The 24,695-nt window shown below is 34.0% G+C and overlaps 2 protein-coding genes across 2 annotated transcripts; one reads left to right on the forward strand and one right to left on the reverse strand.

The window, feature by feature from the left end:
- Nucleotides 1-1,259: 1,259 nt before the first annotated feature.
- LOC128548932 (uncharacterized) lies at nucleotides 1,260-10,739 on the reverse strand. Its single transcript, XM_053524643.1, has 3 exons — nucleotides 10,481-10,739; nucleotides 7,182-7,325; nucleotides 1,260-6,799 (listed from the first exon to the last, which is right to left on the reverse strand). The coding sequence occupies exons 2-3, from the start codon at nucleotides 7,273-7,275 to the stop codon at nucleotides 5,694-5,696; spliced, it is 1,200 nt and encodes a 399-aa protein (XP_053380618.1). The 5' UTR covers nucleotides 7,276-7,325; nucleotides 10,481-10,739; the 3' UTR covers nucleotides 1,260-5,693.
- A 10,036-nt stretch (nucleotides 10,740-20,775) lies between these two features.
- Nucleotides 20,776-23,562, forward strand: LOC128548933 (uncharacterized). The gene is made up of 2 exons (XM_053524648.1): nucleotides 20,776-22,082; nucleotides 22,527-23,562. Exons 1-2 carry the CDS (start codon nucleotides 21,844-21,846, stop codon nucleotides 22,795-22,797), a joined length of 510 nt encoding a protein of 169 aa, XP_053380623.1. The 5' UTR covers nucleotides 20,776-21,843; the 3' UTR covers nucleotides 22,798-23,562.
- The last annotated feature ends 1,133 nt before the right edge of the window (nucleotides 23,563-24,695 follow it).

Below are 24,695 nucleotides of genomic sequence, written 5' to 3' on the forward strand. Positions count from 1 at the left end.
AACATGCGTGTTTTACAAACACACCTTGTTTAACATATTAATAGATGTTAAAAGCAATGAACAACAGCAGACTTTCAGATATGTCAATTTAAATCTAAATACTTTGCATAAAGCACAATATTGTGTATACATCATTAACATATATCAGACCATTAGGTTATGCTGCAGTTGAAATATTTTGTCACCTTCCAGTAGGGAACTGTATTTCATGGCAGTACTTTATTCACTAGTTTAATATAGAGCTATTGCCCTTCAAAGATATTATGTGACCTGTATATACATAGGCCTTTGAAAATTATCTATTAAGTAAATGTTTTTTTTCTGAATACTCTGAAATCTCTTGACTACACCTCTGAAAGTACAGATTGAAACTTCATATGAATTAGCAGTACCGAACCGAAGTTACACATATAGTTACAAGGTTACTGAAATTACAAAAACGTGTCCGGAAAATGAAAAAATATAGGGAGACATCTGAGGTTTTAAATGCTGTATCTAAATTTGATTAAAGTTATTTGTTCGTTTTCTTATAGCTTTAAGTTAAAGGGTTAAATTCTAAGAAATATTTAAACTACACTAATACTAACACAAAAAAAGAAAGAAGCAAACGAGTCATGAAGCAATAACCATGGTAAGGAAATGGCCAGACTGTTGGAAGTAGCTAAAATTGATACGTACGCCAACAATTGGGTAAAATTTGCCACACCAAGTTAAAAGCCTGTACATTAATGGTCATCCTTTTAACAGGTAGCTGTTCAAGCTGCAATAATTTTCAACCATAACAGACAATTTGTTCTGAACTTAGTTTGCTGCTGCTTTACAGAGCTGCCAGGGCTTTATAGCATTATAACAATCGAATTTTCAACACATAACCTTTATACATGCGCCTTGCTTCCTTATCAACCTGTCCAACATATTCAATCACTAAAGAACGATATGCTTGACAAATCCTGTATGAACATGCATGCGTTATTGAAAAAGCGCATTTGAACTACTCACTCCTACATTATCGCTACCTGGTAGGTTAATATTGCTAGACCAATAGGTGGAGCACAAGAAAGGAGGAATGTATTCGTAGTTTCGAAAGAGATGATTGGCTGAATACAATTTGCATCTGAGTACTCATGGAGGACATATCTGGTAATGAATCCAAGTAATTTACCCATATTATTAAAATATTGTTGAAAAAAAAATAGTTTTAAATCAACAAAAAAAAAAACGAACAGCACACAGATGACAAAAAAAAACGAATCCGGTAATATATTTCAAACCCATAATCTTTATTAAATTCAAACAATGCGTGTAAATTTGCAAATGTTGCACATGTCACAATAAATAAAAGATCAAGATATATCATGAAAAAGGAAATTACAAAGTAAAACATTGTTTTATTTTTGGTTAAAAACTTACGAATATAAATCATGTAGTTTGTCCCTACAGTTTTCTGTAGCGTAACACTGTCAGTCAAAACTCTGAACGGCGTTAATTCAAAAACATAGAAAGTAGTGTACAATAGTTTTTCTTTGCAACTATTACAGATGCCTTGAAAAAAAAAATGGCTGAAGTACAAAAACACATAAAAGTTTGATTTAACATTTAAAAGCACCAGTACCTACATGCATAATAGAAATATAAATGCTGTAAACATATGTAGTAAGCCAAACATGGCACGAATATTATTATGACATTGTGTAAGTTCATATTAATTTTATCCATAGAGGAGTCGTCATCTTTATTACAGAATTGAAAATTTGCAGAAGTTTATAAAATTCACGGTGACGTTAAACCCACCAAAAAGTGGTCACTCACAAAGGCACTTCTTTGGGATCATTTACTAGTTATCGAAAGCAGAGAAAAACATGTTTAGAATAAGATGGTGTTAGTTCTAAATAAAAGTTACCCACAAATTAAAAAGTTTGTAACTTAAGAAACAAGAGCTGTCAGTGGACAGCGTGCTCGACTATTCTCAGTGCTTGATCGGATAGTATAATATAAGCAATGTGTAAAACTTTAACATTACAATAAGCATATTCTAAGTCGAAAAGGGGCCATAATTCAGTCAAAATGCTTGACAGAGTTGCCTCCTCCTTTTTACAGACTGGGGTCATGATGGTTAACAAGTATGCAAAATATGAAAACAATATCTCAATGGACTTTGAAAATATTTGGGGTGGTACGCAAACTTTAATATTTATTCTAAGTCGAAAAGGGGCCATAATTCAGTCAAAATGCTTGATAGAGTTGCCTCCTCCTTTTTACAGACTGGGGTCATGATGGTTAACAAGTATGCAAAATATGAAAGCAATATCTCAATGGACTTTGAATATATTTGGGGTGGTATGCAAACTTCAACATTTATTCTAAGTTAAAAAGGGGCCATAATTCAGTCAAAATGCTTGATAGAGTTGCCTCCTCCTTTTTACAGACTGGGGTCATGATGGTTAACAAGTATGCAAAATATAAAAGCAATATCTCAATGGACTTTGCAAATATTTGGGGTGGTACGCAAACTTTAATATTTATTCTAAGTCGAAAAGGGGCCATAGTTCAGTCAAAATGCTTGATAGAGTTGCCTCCTCCTTTTTACAGACTGGGGTCATGATGGTAAACAAGTATGCAAAATATGAAAGCAATATCTCAATGGACTTTGAAAATATTTGGGGTGGTATGCAAACTTCAACATTTATTCTAAGTCAAAAAGGGGCCATAATTCAGTCAAAATGCTTGATAGAGTTGCCTCCTCCTTTTTACAGACTGGGGTCATGATGGTTAACAAGTATGCAAAATATGAAAGCAATATCTCAATGGACTTTGAAAATATTTGGGGTGGTACGCAAACTTTAACATTTATTCTAAGTCGAAAAGGGGCCATAATTCAGTCAAAATGCTTGATAGAGTTGCCTCCTCCTTTTTACAGACTGGGGTCATGATGGTAAACAAGTATGCAAAATATGAAAGCAATATATCAATGGACTTTGAAAATATTTGGGGTGGTACGCAAACTTTAACATTTGTGTGACGCTCACGCTAACGCTAATGCTCACGCCGACGTTGGGGCGAGTAGGATAGCTCCCCTATTCTTCGAATAGTTGAGCTAAAAATATGTAACAAATAACTAAAATTGTTATCAAAATATGTAACAATATTTCTAAAGTCAACATAATATTACAGAAGAGTTAAAATGGAAAAGAATATTAACAAGAGCTGTCACAGGAGACAGCATGCTCGACTATTTCGATGCTGGATAGTGAAACTGGGCATATTTGATGAAGCTGGGGGTGTCACTGGAGTGTTTAATGACTCCAATGTGGATGAAGATATCGGATAATAGCTTGAGTCTGTGTCAAAAGTATTAAGTAATAAGAGAGATAAGGATCAAGTTATCAAAACATTAAATAAGTATAAGTCTAAGCAAAAAGGGGGGATAATTCATGAAATATTGGTGCAAGAGTGATGCACCTTGCGTCATGTTGAATCAAATCCATTTTGTCATAACTGAGATATAGTGAAAATGCATCAAAATTAACCTTTAATTGTAAGTAAAAGGGTGCATAATTTATGAAAAATTGGTGTCAGAGTTATGGACCTTGTGTCATATGATGTGGGTGATAAGGTGCAACAACTATTTTAAGTTTGAATCAAATCCATTCTGTAACAACTGAGACAGAGTGAAAGTGCATCAAAACTTTAACCTGAAATTAAAAGTAAAAAGGGAGATAATTCATGAAATACAGATGCAAGAGTTATGGCCCTTGTGTCATATGATGAGAGTGATGATGTTGAACAACTATTATAAGTTTGAATCAAATCCATTTAGTAATAACTGAGATAGTGAAAGTGCATCAAAACTTTAACCCGAATTTCTAAGTAAAAGCGGGATAATTCATTTAATATTGGTACAAGAGATATGGACCTTGTGTCACATGATGTGGGAGATGATGTTGAAAAACTATTTTAAGTTTGAATCGAATCCATATAGTAATAAATGAGATACAGTGAAAGTGCACCAAAACTTTAACCTGAAATTCTAAGTAAAAAGGGGGGATAATTCATGAAATATTGGTGCCAGAGTTATGACCCTTGTGCCATATGATGTGGGTGATGATGAGGAACAACTATTTTAAGTTTGAAGTAAATCCATCAAGTAATAACAAAGATAAAGAGAAAGTGCATCAAAACTTTAACCAAAGTGCGGACGCGGAAGGACGCCGACGCCGGGTCGAGTAGGATAGCTCTCCATACTTCGTATAGTCGAGCTAAAAATGTAAGGAAGGCCGGTGTGCCTTGCTATACTGCCAAATGCTGTCAAACACTTAATTAGTGACAAATGCTAAATACCAAATGCTATATGCCATATATGTCATACATGTACTTCTAACTGCCAAATGATGACTTCTCTAAGCTGAAAAGTTCTTAAACCAATGAATAAAACTTTCGCATTTTTGTTTATAATGTTCTAACAGTCTGATTTGAAGCAATAGCATGTTCTATCGGTAACATGGAACCGCAAATGTTTAGAAAAACATTTCATCTGATAAATTCGTAAGCACGCAACAATAAGCATTTAGCACCCACTATTTCGCATTTTGCAATTAACAATTAAGTATTATCATACTTCCATCCAAACGCTATAAATTATGAACAATATCATAAAAAATACCTGAACTTCATTTCTGTTCTGAAAAACTGCAATGCATGACGGAAATAAAGTTATAAAATGTGTGCAAACTATAATGTACTTATTTTTGTGCATTTAGCATGTGTGTGGGATAAGTTAAATATACGTGTATGTCTTTAAAAAGATATTGGCAATTAAACCTAACTACTAGAAGTGATTCTTAACATCAATTTATGCAAGAACAGTACATGCAAGTTCTGCTGTAGATTTTTTTTTCTATTGTTAAACGTATACAATTTAAAGGTAGATTACTAATCCATTATTTCTAGGTATGTATTTATTTGTTCCTTTATCACACACGGTTTGTGTAAGATAGCTCAGAATACTGTTTAAGTGTTAAACAAGTTATATCGATGACAAAAATAAAAAAAGAACGCGCAAACAATAATAAAGCAATGTAACCGGATCTAGTGAATCATTTTCTTTTCACTGTACTAAAATATCACATAAAAGCCCTACATTATTCAATTTACATATTAAAGCTGTATGACAGTTTAAAGATGACAAATCATAAAATTATGCAAAAATGAAAATAACGCAGCTGTTTTTTATCCTTTCCATGTGTAATCTTGTTAAAATGAAATGTAATGTTAATAAGCAGTCAACTTATGACCCCTCACCGTACGATCCCCACCCGACAGATGATAAAAATTACTGACGAGAAAATTGAGACTTGGATTTGGTCTGCCCAAAAGGTAAAGAGAAAGTTAATTATAAGACTTAACGAGCAATGAGACGGTCATACATGTATCGTCAATAAAACTGATCAGTAAAAACGGTTTTCTAAAATGCTAAGTATAGGTATACAGCCCTTTTAACCTTTGGCCTGCTGGCGGCAAGTAAGTCTGCCTTTGTAGACTATTCAGTCAGTAAATTTTCAGTGAACACCCCACTGAATGATAAATGGTATTGCCCAAATAGAATGATGAACCAGTCCATTTTAAAAATTTAGCAAGGTGAAGGTTAAAGCTGGTCAATGTAACACTTTAATACTGTTTTCAAACAAAAAGGCACTTTATTCATTAGGGTTGTCTCCTTGTATATCAGTAATTTGGTGTATATTTGTTTCAGTGTCTACCTCTGTCTCTGCTGCTATATCAGAATCAGCGTCAGAGTCTTCATATTCTCCATCATGGTCGTACTCGCTGTATTCTAGAACTGTAGACAATGGTATCGTCTGCTCATTTTGAGCTGAAAACGAGGCATAGCCACGTAGTCTTTTCTTAATCAGCTGGTATTTGGGCTTTCCGGGACAGTTTGGTGCAGATATTGAGATCGTCTGGTTTGCTGTTGGTGATTTGAGTCGATAAATATCCGGGTGGGAGTCGTCTGGTGACTCGGTTCTTCTTGATGAACCTTGCAGAATACTATGAGTTTCACGATTATCTGTATGTTGTTTTGCACAGACAAGAAAAGTGAAATAATTATTCCTTTTTGAGACGACTACAACTATTAAAAGAACTATTAACCCGATCACAGCGATACAAGAAATTATAATTAAATACACATTTGGTTTAGAAGTGTCGTCTGCTTTTGTAGTCACATAAATACAAGCAGGGACAATGTCATCGAGATGACCGACTAGATCAAAGTCACACGTAAAGGAGTGATCAGTTTTGGCACAAAATGTATATTCAGTTCTGCTATCTAGACCTGAGATAGTGAAAACTGTTTTGGTAAGATTTGGGACAATATTGCACTCATTTCTTTGACTACTTGTCCAGTAATTAACGTTCAATTGCGCTTGCGTATAAAACGAATACGTTCCTTCGGGTACCTTTTTATTTATATCACTTAAACCCGTCATGAGATCATTTTGCGAAGGTTCCAGACCTTTTAAACTGTTTTGAGCGTTCTTTAAATTCGAGACAATTTCTACATCTGAGACACCTGTTCTATCTACAATTGCACCTACAGTGTCTGTTACTGAATATTCCCATTGTAAGGTAGCTGTTGTCATGGTAACTGAGACTAGAAGCAGACGTACACGTGTTTGACAACGCTCGCCAAGCCATCCTTGTAAGCATGCGCAATGAAAACTTGAGACATTTGATTGCAGATTGGTTATTATGCGGCACGTGCTGTTGTTGAGACATCTGTCACACATTTCTGTCGTTGTCTCTGAAAATTGAATTCATGAGAAAACATTACCATTTTAACTCCGGCCACGTTTGTACTTAAAGCCGCAGCTGTGAATTTTATTACTCACCACAAAACGTGTAAACTTTATCAGATTCAAGATTCAGAACGAGATATAGAGAATCGTTGCACAACAATCTATTATGACAAAGTTCGAAGTTTTGCAAAAGCACGTTACAGCAAGCTACCTCGTTAATGTCAGTTTGTTGCTGAGTATTCTAATGTTAGTTACAAACATGCCAAAGGAATTCTTTAAAAACGACATCCGTGTTCACTATTTTAGCGGTCTTTTATTTAGTATGCCAAAAGTAGAACAATTAAATTTATTTTTTTCGAACACCAAGCAGAAAACGAATAGTCTTACCTGTGGACAAAATTGATCCAATAATGACAATGTTGATAAGATATATCTCCACGAGACAGTGTGCTGCGAAAAAACTTTGGAACTGGGGATACATGTCTGCACATGGTGCTCGTGCACGTCTGTATTACTTGTGATATTTGAAATCTGAAGAAGAAATAAACAACACTTTATATCATCACTTTTACCAAGTTATCAGATATTAGTTCATTTTATGAACTGTAGCACAAATAATTCTCTGCAAATTATATTTTCTTAGAACTAACTAATAGCAGCAATTAAGATCGCTGGTGGGTAGTAACTTGTTTATTGATGCCTAGTATATTACAAGATAAATGTTTTATTGATGTCGAGGATATTAAAAGATAAACTTCCAGTAATAACTGTTTTATTAATGCCGAGTATATGACATGGTATAAACTTCTTGTAGGTGCCGAGTATATTATTACAAGATAAACTTGCGGTAGTAACTATTTAACTGATGCCGAGTGCCGTGATTTCAAGATAAATCTTCCTGCAGTAACTGTTTTTATTGATTCTGGGTGTATTCCATAGTGTCACTATGGTCTGATAGCCAATATGTTCATAAACAATAATACCTTCCAAAGTTAAATTTAGAAATGCTGAAACGACTTTTCTCTTATCTCAGACAATAGTTTCTGCATCTGGAGATCATTACAAACGTAGAAATGAAATTTGGTATTGACAAGGCAGTATCATAAAGAGGAAAGCAAACATCGTCTTGTCTCGCATTGATCGGTGACATGTTAACAGGGCTTAACAATTTTTTAGAAACAATAAAATGGCGAGCTGGAAAGTCACCGGCCAAAAACAGTTGTCATGGAAATGCAATCACTGAAAAAAAAAGATACGTAGAGAAAAATAATGTTGACAGTCCGACGTAGTTGAACTACTGGTTACCTCTGCCCAGTAGGCATTTGACGTCGGTTAGACGTCGTATAGACGTCGGACCCCGACGTCGGATTAACGTTGGATTTTGGTTGGATTTGCAAACCGTTTAGACGTCGGATCCTGACGTTGGCTAGACGTCGCAATCCGACCATTTTCCAACCTAAATCTAACCACTTTTCAACCAAAATCTGACCAAATTTTCAACGTAATTTGCAATCAAACAAGTAATCAACACATGTATTTTATCATCTTTATTTCATATTATGGCGACGTAAGTCTAATACAATAAGTCCAAAAAGTAATGCAGTAATTGAAACTTTCAAGTTTCGTCATTTTTGTATGAATCTTCAACTCCGCCAACATTTCCACCTGAAATGTATATAAAAATTTGCCAGTTTCATTATTTAACATATACAAATATACTAGTGCTATTACTAAGAGCATAATTAATACGTGCCAAAAAAATATGTAATATTTTAAATTCTATGAAAAAAATATTCTATAACTTCGTAAAATGTAATTAAATGAAATTGCTTTTTAAAGTAACAAACAAAAATAAGTCAATTTAAAAAAAAAAATAAGGAATATAAATCAATATAACTTTTAAAATAAGTATAATTTTTAAAAATCTGTTACTCACGTTGCGGATCCTTCCCTTTGTGTAAAGTATTTATAAACTTGCTCTATCTTATCCCAATAAATATCAAATTACAGGAAGACTGTGTAAACCGATGCAGGCTTATCTCGCGAATGTGTGACTAATAGACAGCATGTGTAGAAGAGAAGATCTATGTGAATTTAGAATAATTTATACATGTGTATAGAATGCATTTTTATCTTGAACAGTTTAAAGTTCGTGAAAAAATCCGTCTCCGATAATAGACAATCTCATGCGATATTGTAACATAATTATAATAAGCGCACGTCCAGGCCTTTATGAAAACAAGTAAATATCTTTAAACTATACTAGCAAAATTATACCAGTTAGTTTTAAAATTAAAAAAATTTATCAGACTTTCTATCCAACCTAATTCCAACGTCTTCTAGACGTCTAAGTCTGACGTCTATTAGACGTCGTGGATATGACGTTGGTTAGACGTTGGATTCAGGTCGCCGACGTAGCGACCAAAATCCAACGTCTAACCAACGTCGGTACGACGTCAGGTGTTTACTGGGTGTGTATGTGTAGGGAATTAAGTTATTCGCAATCTTATCTCACACGAAAACAACTTCTGTTATGTCTCTAACCTAAGTGTAATAAACCTACCACTATTCCAGCGCTAACTTAAAAAAAAATACTAAAAACTTAACAGAAAAAAATCGTTAAATTTAAAGCTTTCTGTTCGAATGTGTCTCCCAAACAGCTGGCATGACTCCGATTCGTATAACATAGCGGCTATACCATTATCCATCCCTTAAATAAAGTTCGAGGTCTAAGATTTGTTTTGTCTGTATTTTCATGTTGGTGTTTTCAGATTTGAATACTAGTAGTTAACTTTATAAACTTGCGCAGTGATGAGAATTCAAACGCCCAATTTAACAACGGGTTGTAAATTCGGGCTGCTCCTTTTATATTCCTATGATAATTGCGGTCACGGGCTGGTCAATTTTAATACATCTGAAAATGTCCCGATGTCATCTTACTGGTGTCAAATTAAGATTTCAAATAAAATTTCATGTATGTCATCATGGAGAAAGTACATTCTCAAAACATAAATTGCCGCGGGATGGGGAGAGGACACATATTGATTTTGATTTTCGCGCAACGGTGAAAAGAATCAAAACATAAATGTATGATTTTGAAGTGGAAAAAAAGTTTCAGCACTTTTACAAATTTATCTATCTGTTTTTATACCATGTACTGATAGTTATATTATTCGATATGTACAATGAGTGACAGATGACATGAAAATGTTTCCCTTTAATAAAAATTCTTCAAAGATTAATTTTACATAACTTTCAACAAGTACACGTTAGTCTTTTGATTTTTGACAGTTTTTTATTGATCATGATAAATAGCATTCTTTTGATCAAGCGTACAAAAAACCGTCACATTGAGTTGCATGTCCAGGTCATATTCACTAAAGCACATCACAAATTCGTACGTTGTCTTAATTGAAACAACATATAGCCGAGATGTTATCAGAGATTTACATACCATCTATTTCAATTATCTGATTGACCGAACATGTCTAGAAACACGTTACACGTTATACTGAAAACTTTTAAACAATGCACTAAAAGCCCTAATCAGCAGGTTCTCTGGGAGTAAAGCCGCTAAAGGCGACTTCATGACATCTTGATTACAGTATAGAAAATGTAATTAATAACAACTGAAATAAAGAATAATAACAAAAATAAGTAAAATGTCAAACAATCAAATTAGTTACCTGTGTTATTTCCTTGTTTACATGTTCTATTTGTGCTGGTTTCTCACTTTGTGTAAATCATGGTCTAGCGCTATATTTTACCTGGGCTTGAGCTGAGAACCAATCGATTAAGTACGAAAAAAGAGCGATATTAATGTCGTGATATTACTTTTCGCACCACAACACACCTGTTCTATATTCTACGATTTTTATACTTAATATAAAGGTCACAATAGCATAAATAGTATTCCCTATATATTCTATATAAAACTGGCATTTTTTAATGAGCTACCAAACATATCTAGACCCATTTTAGAGAACAATTCCTCACTTCATTTTAAAGAGGTACGATAAAACTGACATAAAATGAAGAGAAAAGTAGGGGTCATGCATCTTCTAAGAGAGACTTCTTATGTCACATTTGATTACTGTAAAATAACATCAAAATCACACTGCTATGACCTGGAAGTATTACTCATAATAAAACTGAATTTCACTTCACCAGATGCAACCTCCTCTCCCAATTTTTCTACAAAAGTGTCAAAGATATACCCACAATCATGAATGAAATTTAAACAGAAACCAGCTTTAATTAAGACCTCTCTGACCATGCCAAGTGAAAAATTAGTATTCAAATACCTGGCAGCCATTACGCGCCCTGATGGCTCCCACGCCGGTTCCTTTACTATAGTTAGGCCTAAATAATGCTGCAAAAATATAAAAGTTAACAAGCCAAAATGTCTTGATGTTTAGAGGAACAAATGTAAAGTATATAACCCGCAAGCTGTGTGATGTTCGCTGGTAAACTTTCTGGAAACGGCTCGAAATTTACAGAAAATTTACCTGAATCCTATACAATAAACATTTTCTAAAATAAGTTAATAATTCTATTTCTAAGTATATAGCAGAACCATGTTTGAATATGTTATCTAAACCAACGAATATGCATTACGCTAAATCGTTTCAGAGATTGACAGAGTTGATTTTGACATTAAAACAAAATTAAAGCTTTTTCGACTCTATGGTTGCACCAATCTTATTATATGGATCTAAAATCTGGGGAGTGTACAACTGTAGTGAAGTGGATAAGATACATATTAAATTTTGTAAAATCTACCAGGGGTTTAAAAGCAAACACATAATTATGCGTTTTTTTTATTTAGAACTGGGTATATTTCCATCAAGAAAAAGCATTGGATTTTTGGATTAAGATTAAGAAACAACCCACTTCACAATCAGCCAACATTTATGTAGATCCGCTGAATAATTAAACAACGTTTACATGACCAGTTCGTACAGACTGATTGGCACGACTCTATTGAAAATAAGTCAAGTCTTGATTTATACAGAAAGTACAAAGACGTTTTAGAAATATTAAGATAATGCAGGAAAGAATAAATTACCAAAAGAGTTGTCTCGTTTTAGACCGTGTTCGCATTTCTTAGAAATTGAAGTTGGTAGATATAATGGCCATAGACAATATAGACTTTATAAATTGTGTTCGCAGTTTTGTTGAAAACCAATTTAATTTCCTGTTATGTTGTCCAGTATATAGGAATTTAAGAATTCTTCGTAATATACTAGTACCATCATCGTTTCCAACTGTTGACAAATTTGTTCGAGCTATGTTAAGTTCTAAGAAAAAGAAAGAATATAATCTATGTAAATTCTTGAAATTGCTTTTAGCCGTACGAGCAGAGATGTTACAAAACACTTGATATTTAACTACATGATGTAATTTGAAATGTATGTTAATACTCTAGAAACTATTTTATATTGTACGAATTGTATTTTGCATATCATAATTTTATATTGCAAAGTAATAACTGCGATTGCAAATAAACTTGATTTGACTGTAAATAATGTGCAACATTCAGGTAATGAAATTATGGCCTAATAATCGATCGATTGTGCCATTCAGTTATGTAATTTTGATTTCTTAAATACCTTTTCTATAAAATACAATGAAATTAGTTAGCGATCTTCCCGATGCCATATGATGCATTATTATGTGAAGTGACGTCAATTTTGCCTTTTTTTAATGAAAAAAAATGTTCTTTTGTAAAATATGTTCACGTCTACATATCTTACCATAGGAGCAGCTATAAGTGTATGTTTGTATTTGTTTTGGTTCAAGCATTTTACAACAGTATTTCGTTATGTAACGCGGGCAGTAACTAACCAGTGTTCTGGATTCTGTACCATACAAACTGTTCTCCGCAAGTAACTGCCAACTTCCACATAGAATCAAGGTGGAGACTACTTGATTTCAGACACATGCTAGAGTGAAACAAGTAAGTCCGATGCAGAATATTTAATGTGTGAAGCATCGAAATCATTTCACACAAATATCTGACTCTTCACACTACGAAAATGTTGTCATGGCTTAATCAGTGCGCCTTGATCATGTTGTTCTTTCTAATTCAGTTTGACAGAACAGACTTCAAATTACCAAAACAAGCTATCGGTTTGTCCTTGGTCTTGATATATGTCTCATATGTCCTGAAAGTTAGTCCTTGATGTAACCAGTGGTTAAAGGTGAACAGATAACTCTCTTCTGTACTATTAGATGGTAAAGACCGAGTACCAGATGATAAATTTGATCGAGCACAAGGTCCAGAGTAACTGCTTTCCTAGTCAGATCCAGTGGTTCGCTTATTTAAACTGATACTGGCCGTTCTCATCGTCAAGGTTGGAACTTGAAAAGACATTGCCTTTAATGGATTGTTTTTGGAATCAATCCAGATCGTACATATTTGACTGTCCTCAAGTTCTAAACCGTCATCAAATTACCAATTAAGGCCAGTTAGTTCTCTACATTTTTATTTCCTAAATAGTTGTGACGATAATTTCTGTGATTTTATACTGACCTCCAGGTGCAAATACTTAATACTGTGATATAATATGTGACATAGTACTGTGAAAACATAAAGCCAATTATCTGTGCCACTTGTTTCAAGATTTAATGTGCAATTTAAGTTAAACAAATCTGACTTGTGTGCATGCCTCCATATTTACATGACCACAAGAAATAGGGAAACGTTTGCCTGGCGCTGGGTATTGTCTTCTGAGTTGGTATATCAATTCTGAGCTGTTGTAGAATGGTTTTTTTTTATGTTTGTACGCGTTATGTTTGGAGCCGTCGTCCTGTTTCTCCTCATATTAGACAACCATGCCTCACACGTATCAAAGATGTTTGTTGACACTGCAAGAGAAAACAGAGTTGATTTGCTGTATATCCCAGCCCATACGTCACATCTACTTCAACCTCAGGATGCTGGGTATTTTCATATTTTGAAGCAGCGTGTAGGCGAACTGGCTGTTCAGCTTGGATATTTGGGGATGAAAACGTTACCCAGGAGCCTTTTTCCAAAGATCCTTCACCAAGCTCTTAACAAAATCACAGGACAGTCCGTTTCAAATGCATTCAAGTGTACAGGAATAGTTCCCTACAATCCATCTGCAGCCAAGGCTCTAGTCCCCTCATCTTCGAAGACAGATGATTGCTCTACTACGCCATCTACTTCCGCTGAGTCTCATCCTGTAATACAACAAAACAATCTTGTCAAGTTAGGCATTGTGTCCGAGGAACTTGCCAATATCTTGTTAGAGCCCACTTCAAACTTAGCAGTACCAAAGCCACGACGAAAAAACTTATAAAAGAGCTCGATCTGTATTGTGTTCTTCTGTTGATCTTAGCCCAAAGCAGAAACAGGCATGTACTGGAAAAAAGGGCACAAATGAACAAACAAACACCCCAGACTCACCCACTCCAGACTCACCCACTCAAGCTGAAGATGACAATGTACTGTGCCAAGTGTGTATGCTGTCTACTAGGGAAGGTTTCTACTGGGTGGGGTGTGACTTTGTGAACGCTGGTTTCACTATGAATGCCTCCAACATATGTGCAAACAGAAGTCGATCTCAGTCTGGTGACTGCTTCATCCTGGTGCTGCAATAAATGCACAGAGGAATAAACTGCTTGTTAAAACTGTTAAAATAAGATGTTTAAAAAACTTTTAATGTTATAGACATTTGACTTAAGTTTAGGTTTGTTTGATTGTTGAAATAGTTCGTTTTTTGGTTAAATTACTTGATGGATACTGGAGACACACCATTTACCAGTGTTCCTTAATCCTGCTATCCAGGTAGGTGTTTCTGTCTCTTGTTTGAAAGTCTGAAACTTACTGGTTTTCAAATCTGAAAACAAAACTAGAAAATATGAAGTTTTGAGCATAAAAATACTTGTTTGTTTGATTTTACAATTACCTCTAAAAATAGAAATCGGTCTGGTCGAGCATAGGAAAATGTGACTTTAAAATTTAGTGTTTTGCACCCTCTAGTTGGAACCGCACCGTATTTTATCCTGATCAATGTCAGTCAAACGTTTGGGTGGAAATTTACCGATAAAAGTAGGTCACTTCAGAAACTAAACATTTTCCAAAATGTTGTCATTTTTTAATTTGCTCCGAGAAAAATACATGTAAATCTGGTCGAGCATAGGTAAAACGAGTCTTTGTTGAAAACCAATTTAATTTCCTGTTATGTTGTCCAGTATATAGGAATTTAAGAATTCTTCGTAATATACTAGTACCATCATCGTTTCCAACTGTTGACAAATTTGTTCGAGCTATGTTAAGTTCTAAGAAAAAGAAAGAATATAATCTATGTAAATTCTTGAAATTTGCTTTTAGCCGTAGAGCAGAGATGTTACAAAACACTTGATATGTTAACTACATGATGTAATGTATGAAATGTCTTTGTTAATACTCTAGAACTATTTTATATTGTACGAATTGTATGTTTGTCATATTCATAATTGTATATTGCCAAAGGTAGATAACTGCCGATTTGCAAATAAACTTGATTTGACTTGCTAAATAATGTGGAAAAATTCAGGTAATGAATAATTTTTATGGCCTAATAATCGATTCGATTGTGCCATTCAGTTATGTAATTTTGATTTTCTTAAATACCTTTTCTATAAAATACTACATGAAATTAGTTAGCGATCTTCCCGATGCCAATATGATGCCATTATTATGTGAAGTGACGTCAATTTTGCCTTTTTTTAATGAAAATAAACATGTTCTTTATGTAAGAATATGTTTCACGTCTACATATCTACCATAGGAGCACGCTAGAGTGTTTGTTTTGTTTGTTTGTTTTGGGTTTAACGCCATTTTTCAACAGTATTTCAGTTATGTAACGGCGGGCAGTTAACCTAACCAGTGTTCCTGGATTCTGTACCAGTACAAACTTGTTCTCCGCAAGTAACTGCCAACTTCCCCACATGAATCAGAGGTGGAGGACTAATGATTTCAGACACAAGCTAGAGTGAAAACAAACTTACACGTCCCGACTGCAGAATATTTTAATGTGTGAAGCATCTCGATTCAAGTTTCACAGACAAATTTCTGACTCTTCACACCACGAAAATGTTGGTCATGGCTCTAATACAGTGCCGCCTTGATCATGTTTGTTCTTTCTAGTATTTCAGTTTGACAGAACAGACTTCAAATTACCAAAAACAAGCCTATCCGGTTTGTCCTTGGTCTTGATAGTATGTCTCATATTTGTCCTGAACAGTTTAGGTCCTTGAACTGGTAACCAGTGGTTAGAAGGGTCGAACAGATAACTCTCTGTCATGTACATATAATTAAGATGGGTAAAGACCCCGAGTACCAGAATGATAAATTTGTGATCGATGCACAAGGTCCAGAGTAACTGCTTTCCCTAGTCAGGATCCCAGTGTTGCTTATTTATACACTGATACTGGGCGGTTCTCATCGTCAAAGGTTGGAAGCTTTGGCAAAAAGACATTTGCCTTTAATGGTATTGTTTTGTGGAATCATATTCCCCAGAATCTTACATATATGACTTGTCCTTCAAAGTTCAAACACGTCATCAAAATCCAATTAATGGCCAGTTAGTTCTCCTACATTTTTATTTCCTAAAATAGTTGTGCACGATATATTTCTGTGATTTTCATACTGACCTCCAGGTGTCAAATACTTAATACTGTGATAGTAATATGTGACATCAAGTACTGTGATAATACATAAAGCTAAATTATCTGTGCTCACTTGATTTCAAGATTTAATGTGCAATTTTATAGTTTAAACAAATACATGACTTTCTGTGTCATGCCTCCAATAACATGGACCACAATGGAAATAAGGGGAACTACGTTTCTCTTTTTGTGTTATCGCTGGTATTGGTTCATGGTTTAGAATATATGTATGATTGTAATTAGGCTGCTTGCCACCATATTGTTGTTATATATCATGCATCTGTTTTATTGCCATGTTTTATGCTTGATTTGTGTACACTTTTACCGAATAATATCTATCTATCTATCTACCTATCGATGTCATTTTCATCTAACAGAGATAAACGTCGACTTGTTTGAAGTAAAGCAAGGAAATACCGGACTTAGTCTGTAAATATTCTGAAATGTTCGAAACCTGTGGTTAGAAGAGTTGAACAAAAATATTTGAGTGAATAAATGTCATTGTTGTTTCTTAGTGGCAAACAATGTATTAATACATAAGGTCGATTGATGTTTCTTGTTGGCACAAAAATTTATCAGTGTGTAACAGGACTGACCAACGTATCAAATTGAACAGGTTTTAATTGGACGAACAGACGGACGTAAAGTGGTCACAATTCCTGATTTGAAATCTATTTTTATTTGGCAACTAAAAGAAAAACCAGTTAGAATACACAAATACTTTATTTTACTTATAAGGTTTTACTACATTTTATCAATATTAATTATCTGAAATACACTCGAAAATAAAATCTGAGTTATTAATTAGTGAGAGGAAGAAAGGATAAAGGGAGAAATGACCAGCCTGGCGACAATAGGTAAACGTTACCTTGAGCGTCTGTAGATCTGGCCAAAAGTACATGCAGAAAATTCAGTATATATGGCAAAATATTCCCGCCAAAAATTAGAAAAATCATACTTTGCATGAAATACAACCTACTGATAAAATTATCTGAAAAAGGGATGAAACAAAAATATTTTTATACTGTATAAAATGACATGTTTCAAAATGCCAGAGAATAAAAGTATAGGTATCGCACAGTAATAAAGCGCTTTGAAATGTAAACAAACAAAAACAATAGCATAAATTTAAGTCAATACACTACGTTTACGATGCAAACAATAATTCCTCGTTGGCCGAGCGGTAACGGTATTCGTGTTATACTTTTTCGTCGGGAGTTCGATTCCCGGACCCGTAAACATTTGTTTTTAAAACTGTATTTAATTTTATTTTTTTATTTTTTTTTTTTCAATACGATTCAACGAAAACAACACGGGTTGGTTAATCTATTACTAATTTGTTCACTAACTTATGTCACTGTTAACACGTAATCATGTTTACTTATTTGAAATACGCATCGTCTTTAATATGATCTTACGTTTCTGCAGCTTTCGTGAATGAATTAAAAACCAGAGAAAACAAACTTAAAGTATGTAAATTAAATGCAAAATGAAAAAAAAAATGGACGGATGCAAGGTTCGAACTGTCAAAACTATCAATACAAAATGATTACATGTCTATCCACTCAACCTACTGCGCTATCAAGCCAACTATTGAACTTACTTCCTATATCCTTTGTTTAAAAAGAGAGAGCTAAGTACTGATTGTTTATTTACATGTTGCTAAATATAAAAACGCCATAATACTTAGCGGTACTTATAGTTGTTTGAGAGCTTATTGAACTGCCCTTCTTGTATTTACTAATTCAAATAAAATGAAGAAAATGATAAATGCAAGAAATGCATGCGCTTTTCACTGTAAAGATACAAAAATAGGTAGAAAAGTCCCAGCTGACTGAACATGAATTAGGCCAGACTTAAAATATCTTTGTTTTAGGCCTTAAAACTGCCTAATATGATTAATAAATAAATGGTAACAATATATAATAAGTAATTGTTTCTAAAATAAGCATATACATGCGTTACAAGTGAATAAATTCCATTGTTGTTTCTTAGTGGCAAAAATGTATGTGTGCATAAGGTCCATTGTTGTGTTGTTTTTTTTGTGTGTGTGTGTACAAATGTATGAGTATATTAAGTGCATTGTAGATTCTTGTTGGCAAATATGTATGAGTGAATAAATGCCACTGTTGTTTCTTGGTGGTAAACAATGTATGAATACATTAGGTCCATTGTTGTTTCTTGTTGGCACAAAAATGTATCAGTGAATAAATTCCATTGTTGTTTCTTAGTGGCAAAAATGTACGAGTACATAAGGTCCATAAGGTACATTGTTGTTTCTTGTAGGCAAAAATGTCTGAGTAAATAAGTCCATTGTTGTTTCATTTCTTGAAGGAAAAATGTCTGAGTAAATAAGGTCCATTGTTGTTTCTTGGTGGCAAAAATGTCTGAGTAAATAAGGTCCATTGTTGTTTCTTGGTGGCAAAATGTATGAGTGCATCAGGTCCATTGATGTTTCTTGGTGGCAAAATGTATGAGTGTATAAGGTCCATTAATGTTTATTGGTGGCAAAAAAATATACGAGAACATGAAATCCATTGCAGGTTTTGTTGGCAAAAATGTCTGATCAGGTCCATTGTTGTTTCTTGTTGGCAAAATGTCTGAGTACATAAGGTCGATTGTGGTGAAAAATGCCTGAGTAGATAAGTCCACTGTTGTTTCTTTGTGGCAAAAAGATGTATGAGTGCATAAGGTTCATTTGTGTTTCTTGGCGGCAAAACTGTATGAGTTCATATTGTCTTTTATTGTTTCTTGATGGAAAAATGTATAAGTGCATAAGGTCCATTGTTGTTTCTTGGTGTCAAAATGTATGAATGCATAAGGTCCATTGTTGCTATTTCTGGCAAAAAAATGTATAAGTGCATAAGGTCCATTGTTGTTTTTTGGTGTCAAAATGTATGAATGCATAAGGTCCATTGTTGTTTCTTAGTGCCAAAAGATGTATGAGTGCATAAGGTCCATTGTTGTTGCTTTGTGACAAAAATGTGTGAGTGCATAAGGTCCATTGTTGTTTCTTGCTGGTAAAATGTATGTCTACATAAAGTGCATTGTTGTTTGCTGTTGGCAAATATATCTGAGCACATAAGGTCCATTGTTGTTTCTTGGTGGCAAAACATGTATGAATGCATAAGGTCTATTGTTGTTTCTTGGTGGCAAAACATGTATGAATGCATAAGGTCTATTGTTGTTTCTTGGTGGCAGAAAGGTCTCAGTACAAAAATGAATGAGTGCATAAGGTCAATTGTTGTTTCTTAGTGGCAAAAATGTATTAGTGCATAAGGTCCATTGTTGTTTCTTGGTGTCAAATTGTATGAGTGCATAAGGCTCATTGTTATTTCTTTGTGTCAAATTGTATGAGTGCGTAAGGCTCATTGTTATTTCTTAGTGTCAAATTGTATGAGTGCGTAAGGTCCATTGTTATTACTTGGTGTCAAATTGTTTGAGTGCGTAAGGCTCATTGTTATTTCTTGGTGTCAAATTGTATGAGTGCGTAAGGCTCATTGTTATTTCTTGGTGTCAAATTGTATGAGTACATAAGGTCCATTATTATTTCTTGGTGGCAGAATGTACTAGTACATAAAGTCCACTGTTGTTTCTTGTTTTCTAAAAGGACTGTGTACATAAGGTCCATTACAATCTGACTAAAGTACATCTCCTATTACGCTACACTTAGTATCTGAGAACGAGCTATTGATAGCCCCGTTCTGACGACCCTTTCGCTAGCCAGACAGAGCTTAACTTACAACATTTTGCAAATCTATATTTAGCCTTAATTTTTGATATATACAATTCTTATGCCGTAAGGTGTTATTCTCGGATCTTCGTTTAGAAGATCAAGTACTTTAGTCAGATTGGGTCCATTGATGTTTCTTGGTGACAAAAATGTCTGATTACATAAGTTCCATTGTTGGTTCTTAATTAGTGGTAAAAATGCCTGAGTGCATAAGGTTCATTGTTGTTTCTTGGTGTCAAATTGTATGAGTGCATAAGGTCCATCTGTGTTTTTTGGTGGCAAAAATGTAAACATTAAATGTTTTGGTAATTTAGTGCACGCCATAATATGAAATCAATATCAACACACTGCCATTTCATCTCAAAAGGCAATACAAAATATCTCGATTTAACGAGCTTTTGTCAAAATGACAATATCGATGATTTCATTTCAAAATGCATATGCACTCATTTAACTTTTCATATCCCGCATTTATTTCAAAGAGAATGTTAGCTTTCACAAATAGAAATTTCTTGTTCCTTTTTATCTACCACAATAAATCTCCGCGGTTATATCAGCAATACATTGTTTGCAAAAGAGTAATAAATTGAAGCTATTAGAAAATGTTTTAGCAATTTATATCTAAAGGTCAATGCATTGTATCGCGTGTTTAAGTTAATCTTAAAAACTGAAAAAGATTTAGGATTAGTAATGCATTGAAATAAGGCTGGTTAGCCATTATTATCAACAGTGTTCCTTCATGTGAACTGCAGGTATGACTGGAAAATAATATCTAACGGAATAGACAGATCAAAATTGAACAAAAATGCTTCATTTGGAAACGAGCATACGGCTAAAGACAATACGGATATTATCGTGATAATGCGGAATAGAGTGTCATAGTAACATAGATGTTAGTATATTACAAATTCTTGTTGCGGTATTTTCTCCTTTCTTTAAGTGAATTTGTCTTGGCAAATATTGGCCACCGGTCAGTCAGAGAACTGTAGTGCATTTTTATAAATATATTAATGAGGAACTCGTATAATCAAATTGGATATATATATAAAACTTTTTTTTGTTCTTGTGATTGATTTATTTACCAAAATTAATTTCCACGTTTTGAAAGGTGGGTTAGATATGAACTGATAAAGTGGATTAGCCATTATCTGAAATTTGATATGGGTATTTTGAGGCCAATTTACGTGTAGGATTTCCACTTTTAGAACAATTTTGAATAGAATAGTTTTCGTTAGAGATAAAGTATCGATAATACATCGAGATCTTTAAATGTTGATGTAGAAATTTCAATAGAATAAGTAAATATTTTATAATGAAAATTGCATGTATACAATACGACCTGTGTCAAACAACGTGTACGAATCTTTGAAAGAAGAATTAGTTTGTATAATTTAAAGTGAAATACTTGGTTTAAGTTCTTGTAAAGAAACGCAACACTTGTGATATTCGATAAAAAGGAAGTTTATGCATTCACAACAATTCTTAATGTAAAGATTTCTATGTGGAGTTCTACATAAATTGTACAACAACACAGCTTATTGTGTGATGTGATTCTCAAAATTTGTGAGACTGTGATTTTAAAAATTATCCTCAGTTTAAAACATCTTATTTACAAAACCAGAACAGTAACTTGCAATAATGGCGTTCAATGTAACCTATGGAAACCTTCAGAGTAATAACATTAAACATCTTTACACAACACGCGAGAAAACCATGCATAAGAACGTACCGAGACAGAAGTTTTATAGACCAGAATTCCTAGAGTTAGAAATGCAAGCTTGTGAGAGGCATAAAAAACGGAGTAAAAGACGATCTAAGCCAAACATGGAGTTTGTGCCTGAGTTCGATATAGAAGTTCCACGTGCCCCAGCATTTAGGTAGCTATATGTTTAACTTAACTATACGCATATTCCGTATACATCGGCATTTAGCAAGCTATAAGTGCAAGGTGGTTATATCCCCTTAACCGGATCATTTATCAAAACTATTTAGGGTATCGGGGAACACACGGAGCTGTAAGCATCGTTCAAAATTTATGATAATACATTTTATTCTCTCCAGTGGCCTACTAGTAAAATCTTCTTTAGCCCTGAGATTTATTATCAGTTTTGTTTTATGCGTTTCAAAAACGTATAGTTTTATATATTATCTGCATTTAACACGAAGAATACAAACCTTTGAAGGTTTTAGCGAATAAATTTTCCTGCATTATTTTTTTTTTTTTTGTAATTATTACACAGACGTAGCGTGTTGACCTTTTTACTCCTTAACGTTCATTGTATTTCACATTTCAACAGAGTCATTACTTTACTTTTGTATAGAGTTGCAGACAGATCTTATGTTGACGAAATGGTTGCACGCTTAACACAGAGACCGAAGATAAAGTCTAACCCGCGTGGCTGTGGTCATTATCAGCGCGGTTTTCACGAGTATGAATGGGAAGAAGAGGAGTTAGAATCACCACGTGACCCAGTTTCCCGCCGGAAAATGCACAGTATTTTGGATAGATTGATGCAGCCAGTTGGATGCGGGCGCCGCCACCAATCCCCTGACATACGTGAAGACGATTATCTACCAAACTTTAAATTTTGATTAAAATAGTATTAGTGGATAACATTTTTGTATTTGATGTCATGACACAGCTATTCTTTAGGACGTCGTTTCAACGTACGTTGTATGTCGCACAGACGACGTCAAATAGTACCAACTCTACGTTTTCGTAATTTTTGACATTCTTTGTATACTGGCGGAGGCTATTTATGAAGAAACGTGAAAACTAGTCATTCCATAATTTTTATATTTTTAATGACTTTTATATTTCTGTCAGTACAAAAACTTTTTTGAATATACAGGTTTAACTTTTCAACATTTAAGACCCACTAAACGGAAAAATTAAAATCTTCAAAAAAAAGACAAACAAGTCTACAACCTGTTAGACTACTTAGCTGTATAGGAAGACATTTATAAATATGCACCAAATCATAACCTCAAATTATCCCCTTATATGGGTCCTTTGGTCAAAATGCAAGATAGGCGAAAAGTCAAGTTACTTTTTAGAGACCCTTTCTTATCTTGGACCAGTCCTTCAAAAGTTTATTTTCGAGAAATGGTTAATTTTTCGTGATCTCCGGGTGTTGGAGAAAATAAATCTTTTGTAGAAAGGGTCAAAAATGATGTTTTTGTAAAAATCTTACGTCGCCTATTTTCAGCAGCAAATGCCATACCGGGGGTATTTCTAACGATGCTTTACGGGTACGCTACTTTCTAGCAGTTGAAGATTAAAACTTAATTGCTGTTAAATTATATATGTACTGTGTTCAGACGAACCTCCTTGAAATAAAAAATGTTTTCACTGTCCCTACATGTTATTGTTCTGTGCTTTTACCATGACGTTTTTCAGCATGCAGGATTTCATTAAAGGGTCCCACCTTGGCATTCTTTCAATGACATAAGTTTGTATGTGATGAATAAAATGGAAGTATGAAAGTACTATTCTGTAACTAAACTGGGTAAATATACTGAATAACTATAATTATACTTGAAAGTTGTATATTAGTTTAACTTTAAATTTTGTATTCAAGCAATGCATCCACTTGAAAGAGAATTAATTTCAACAAATTGTAAGATCATTTGTACGTACACAAACTAAAGTAATTCTTTTTTTTCTGATCAGGGATTATAAGTTGTATAAATATGGAAATTTCAATAATGTTTATATACTTAATGGTGTAGACGTTTTAATTGAAATACGGAGGTTAAATTAGTCCGTAAATAAAGCTAGTAGCTGAATATGCAAACTTATGTATTGAAGCTATTTAGACTGGGTATACAGACACGATTTTGAAGATCTGTCGAGATTAAATAAACAGACAGTCCTCATGGAGTTCGCATATATGACTCCGAACAAATTTACTTAATAAGGTGTCTATCACATTCAATATTCATTTGAATATTCTTGAAGACAGGTTCAGTATATTGAAATGAAGCGTACATAAAATACATTTTCTCTTAAGATGTGTTCTAAAACAATTTGGATAAATACATCGAACTAAGACTTTTCTGGCAGCCACCTGTTATTCCATGCTTGCAACAGAGTTAAGGGTTTGGCTGCAGGCGATATCTTTCTAGAGCAGACAGTTCACTTTTAGCGTGTCTAGGGGACCAAACGAAATCTGCATGGTGGTATCTGTCGACCATTCACTCTTTAACTGGCGATTAAATCACGGTTGTTTGTTAAAAATACGATGTTTTAATTTCAGGGGCATGTGAAATTATCTTTATATTGTTTGCAATATTTCATGTTATAAATTATCTAGGGATGTCACGAAGGTAAAAACCACTGAGGTTTTCACTTAATGTTGAAAATACAAAAAAAGGATTATGACACTTCAAATCTTCGAGTGAGGGTATATTAACGTATTAAAATTGCATAGATGTTTAACTAAAGAATTTGACACGAACATATTTATGGAATGAATTTTAAAAGCACC

Source organism: Mercenaria mercenaria, chromosome 15, assembly GCF_021730395.1.
Source record: "Mercenaria mercenaria strain notata chromosome 15, MADL_Memer_1, whole genome shotgun sequence".
Lineage (NCBI taxonomy): Eukaryota > Metazoa > Mollusca > Bivalvia > Venerida > Veneridae > Mercenaria > Mercenaria mercenaria.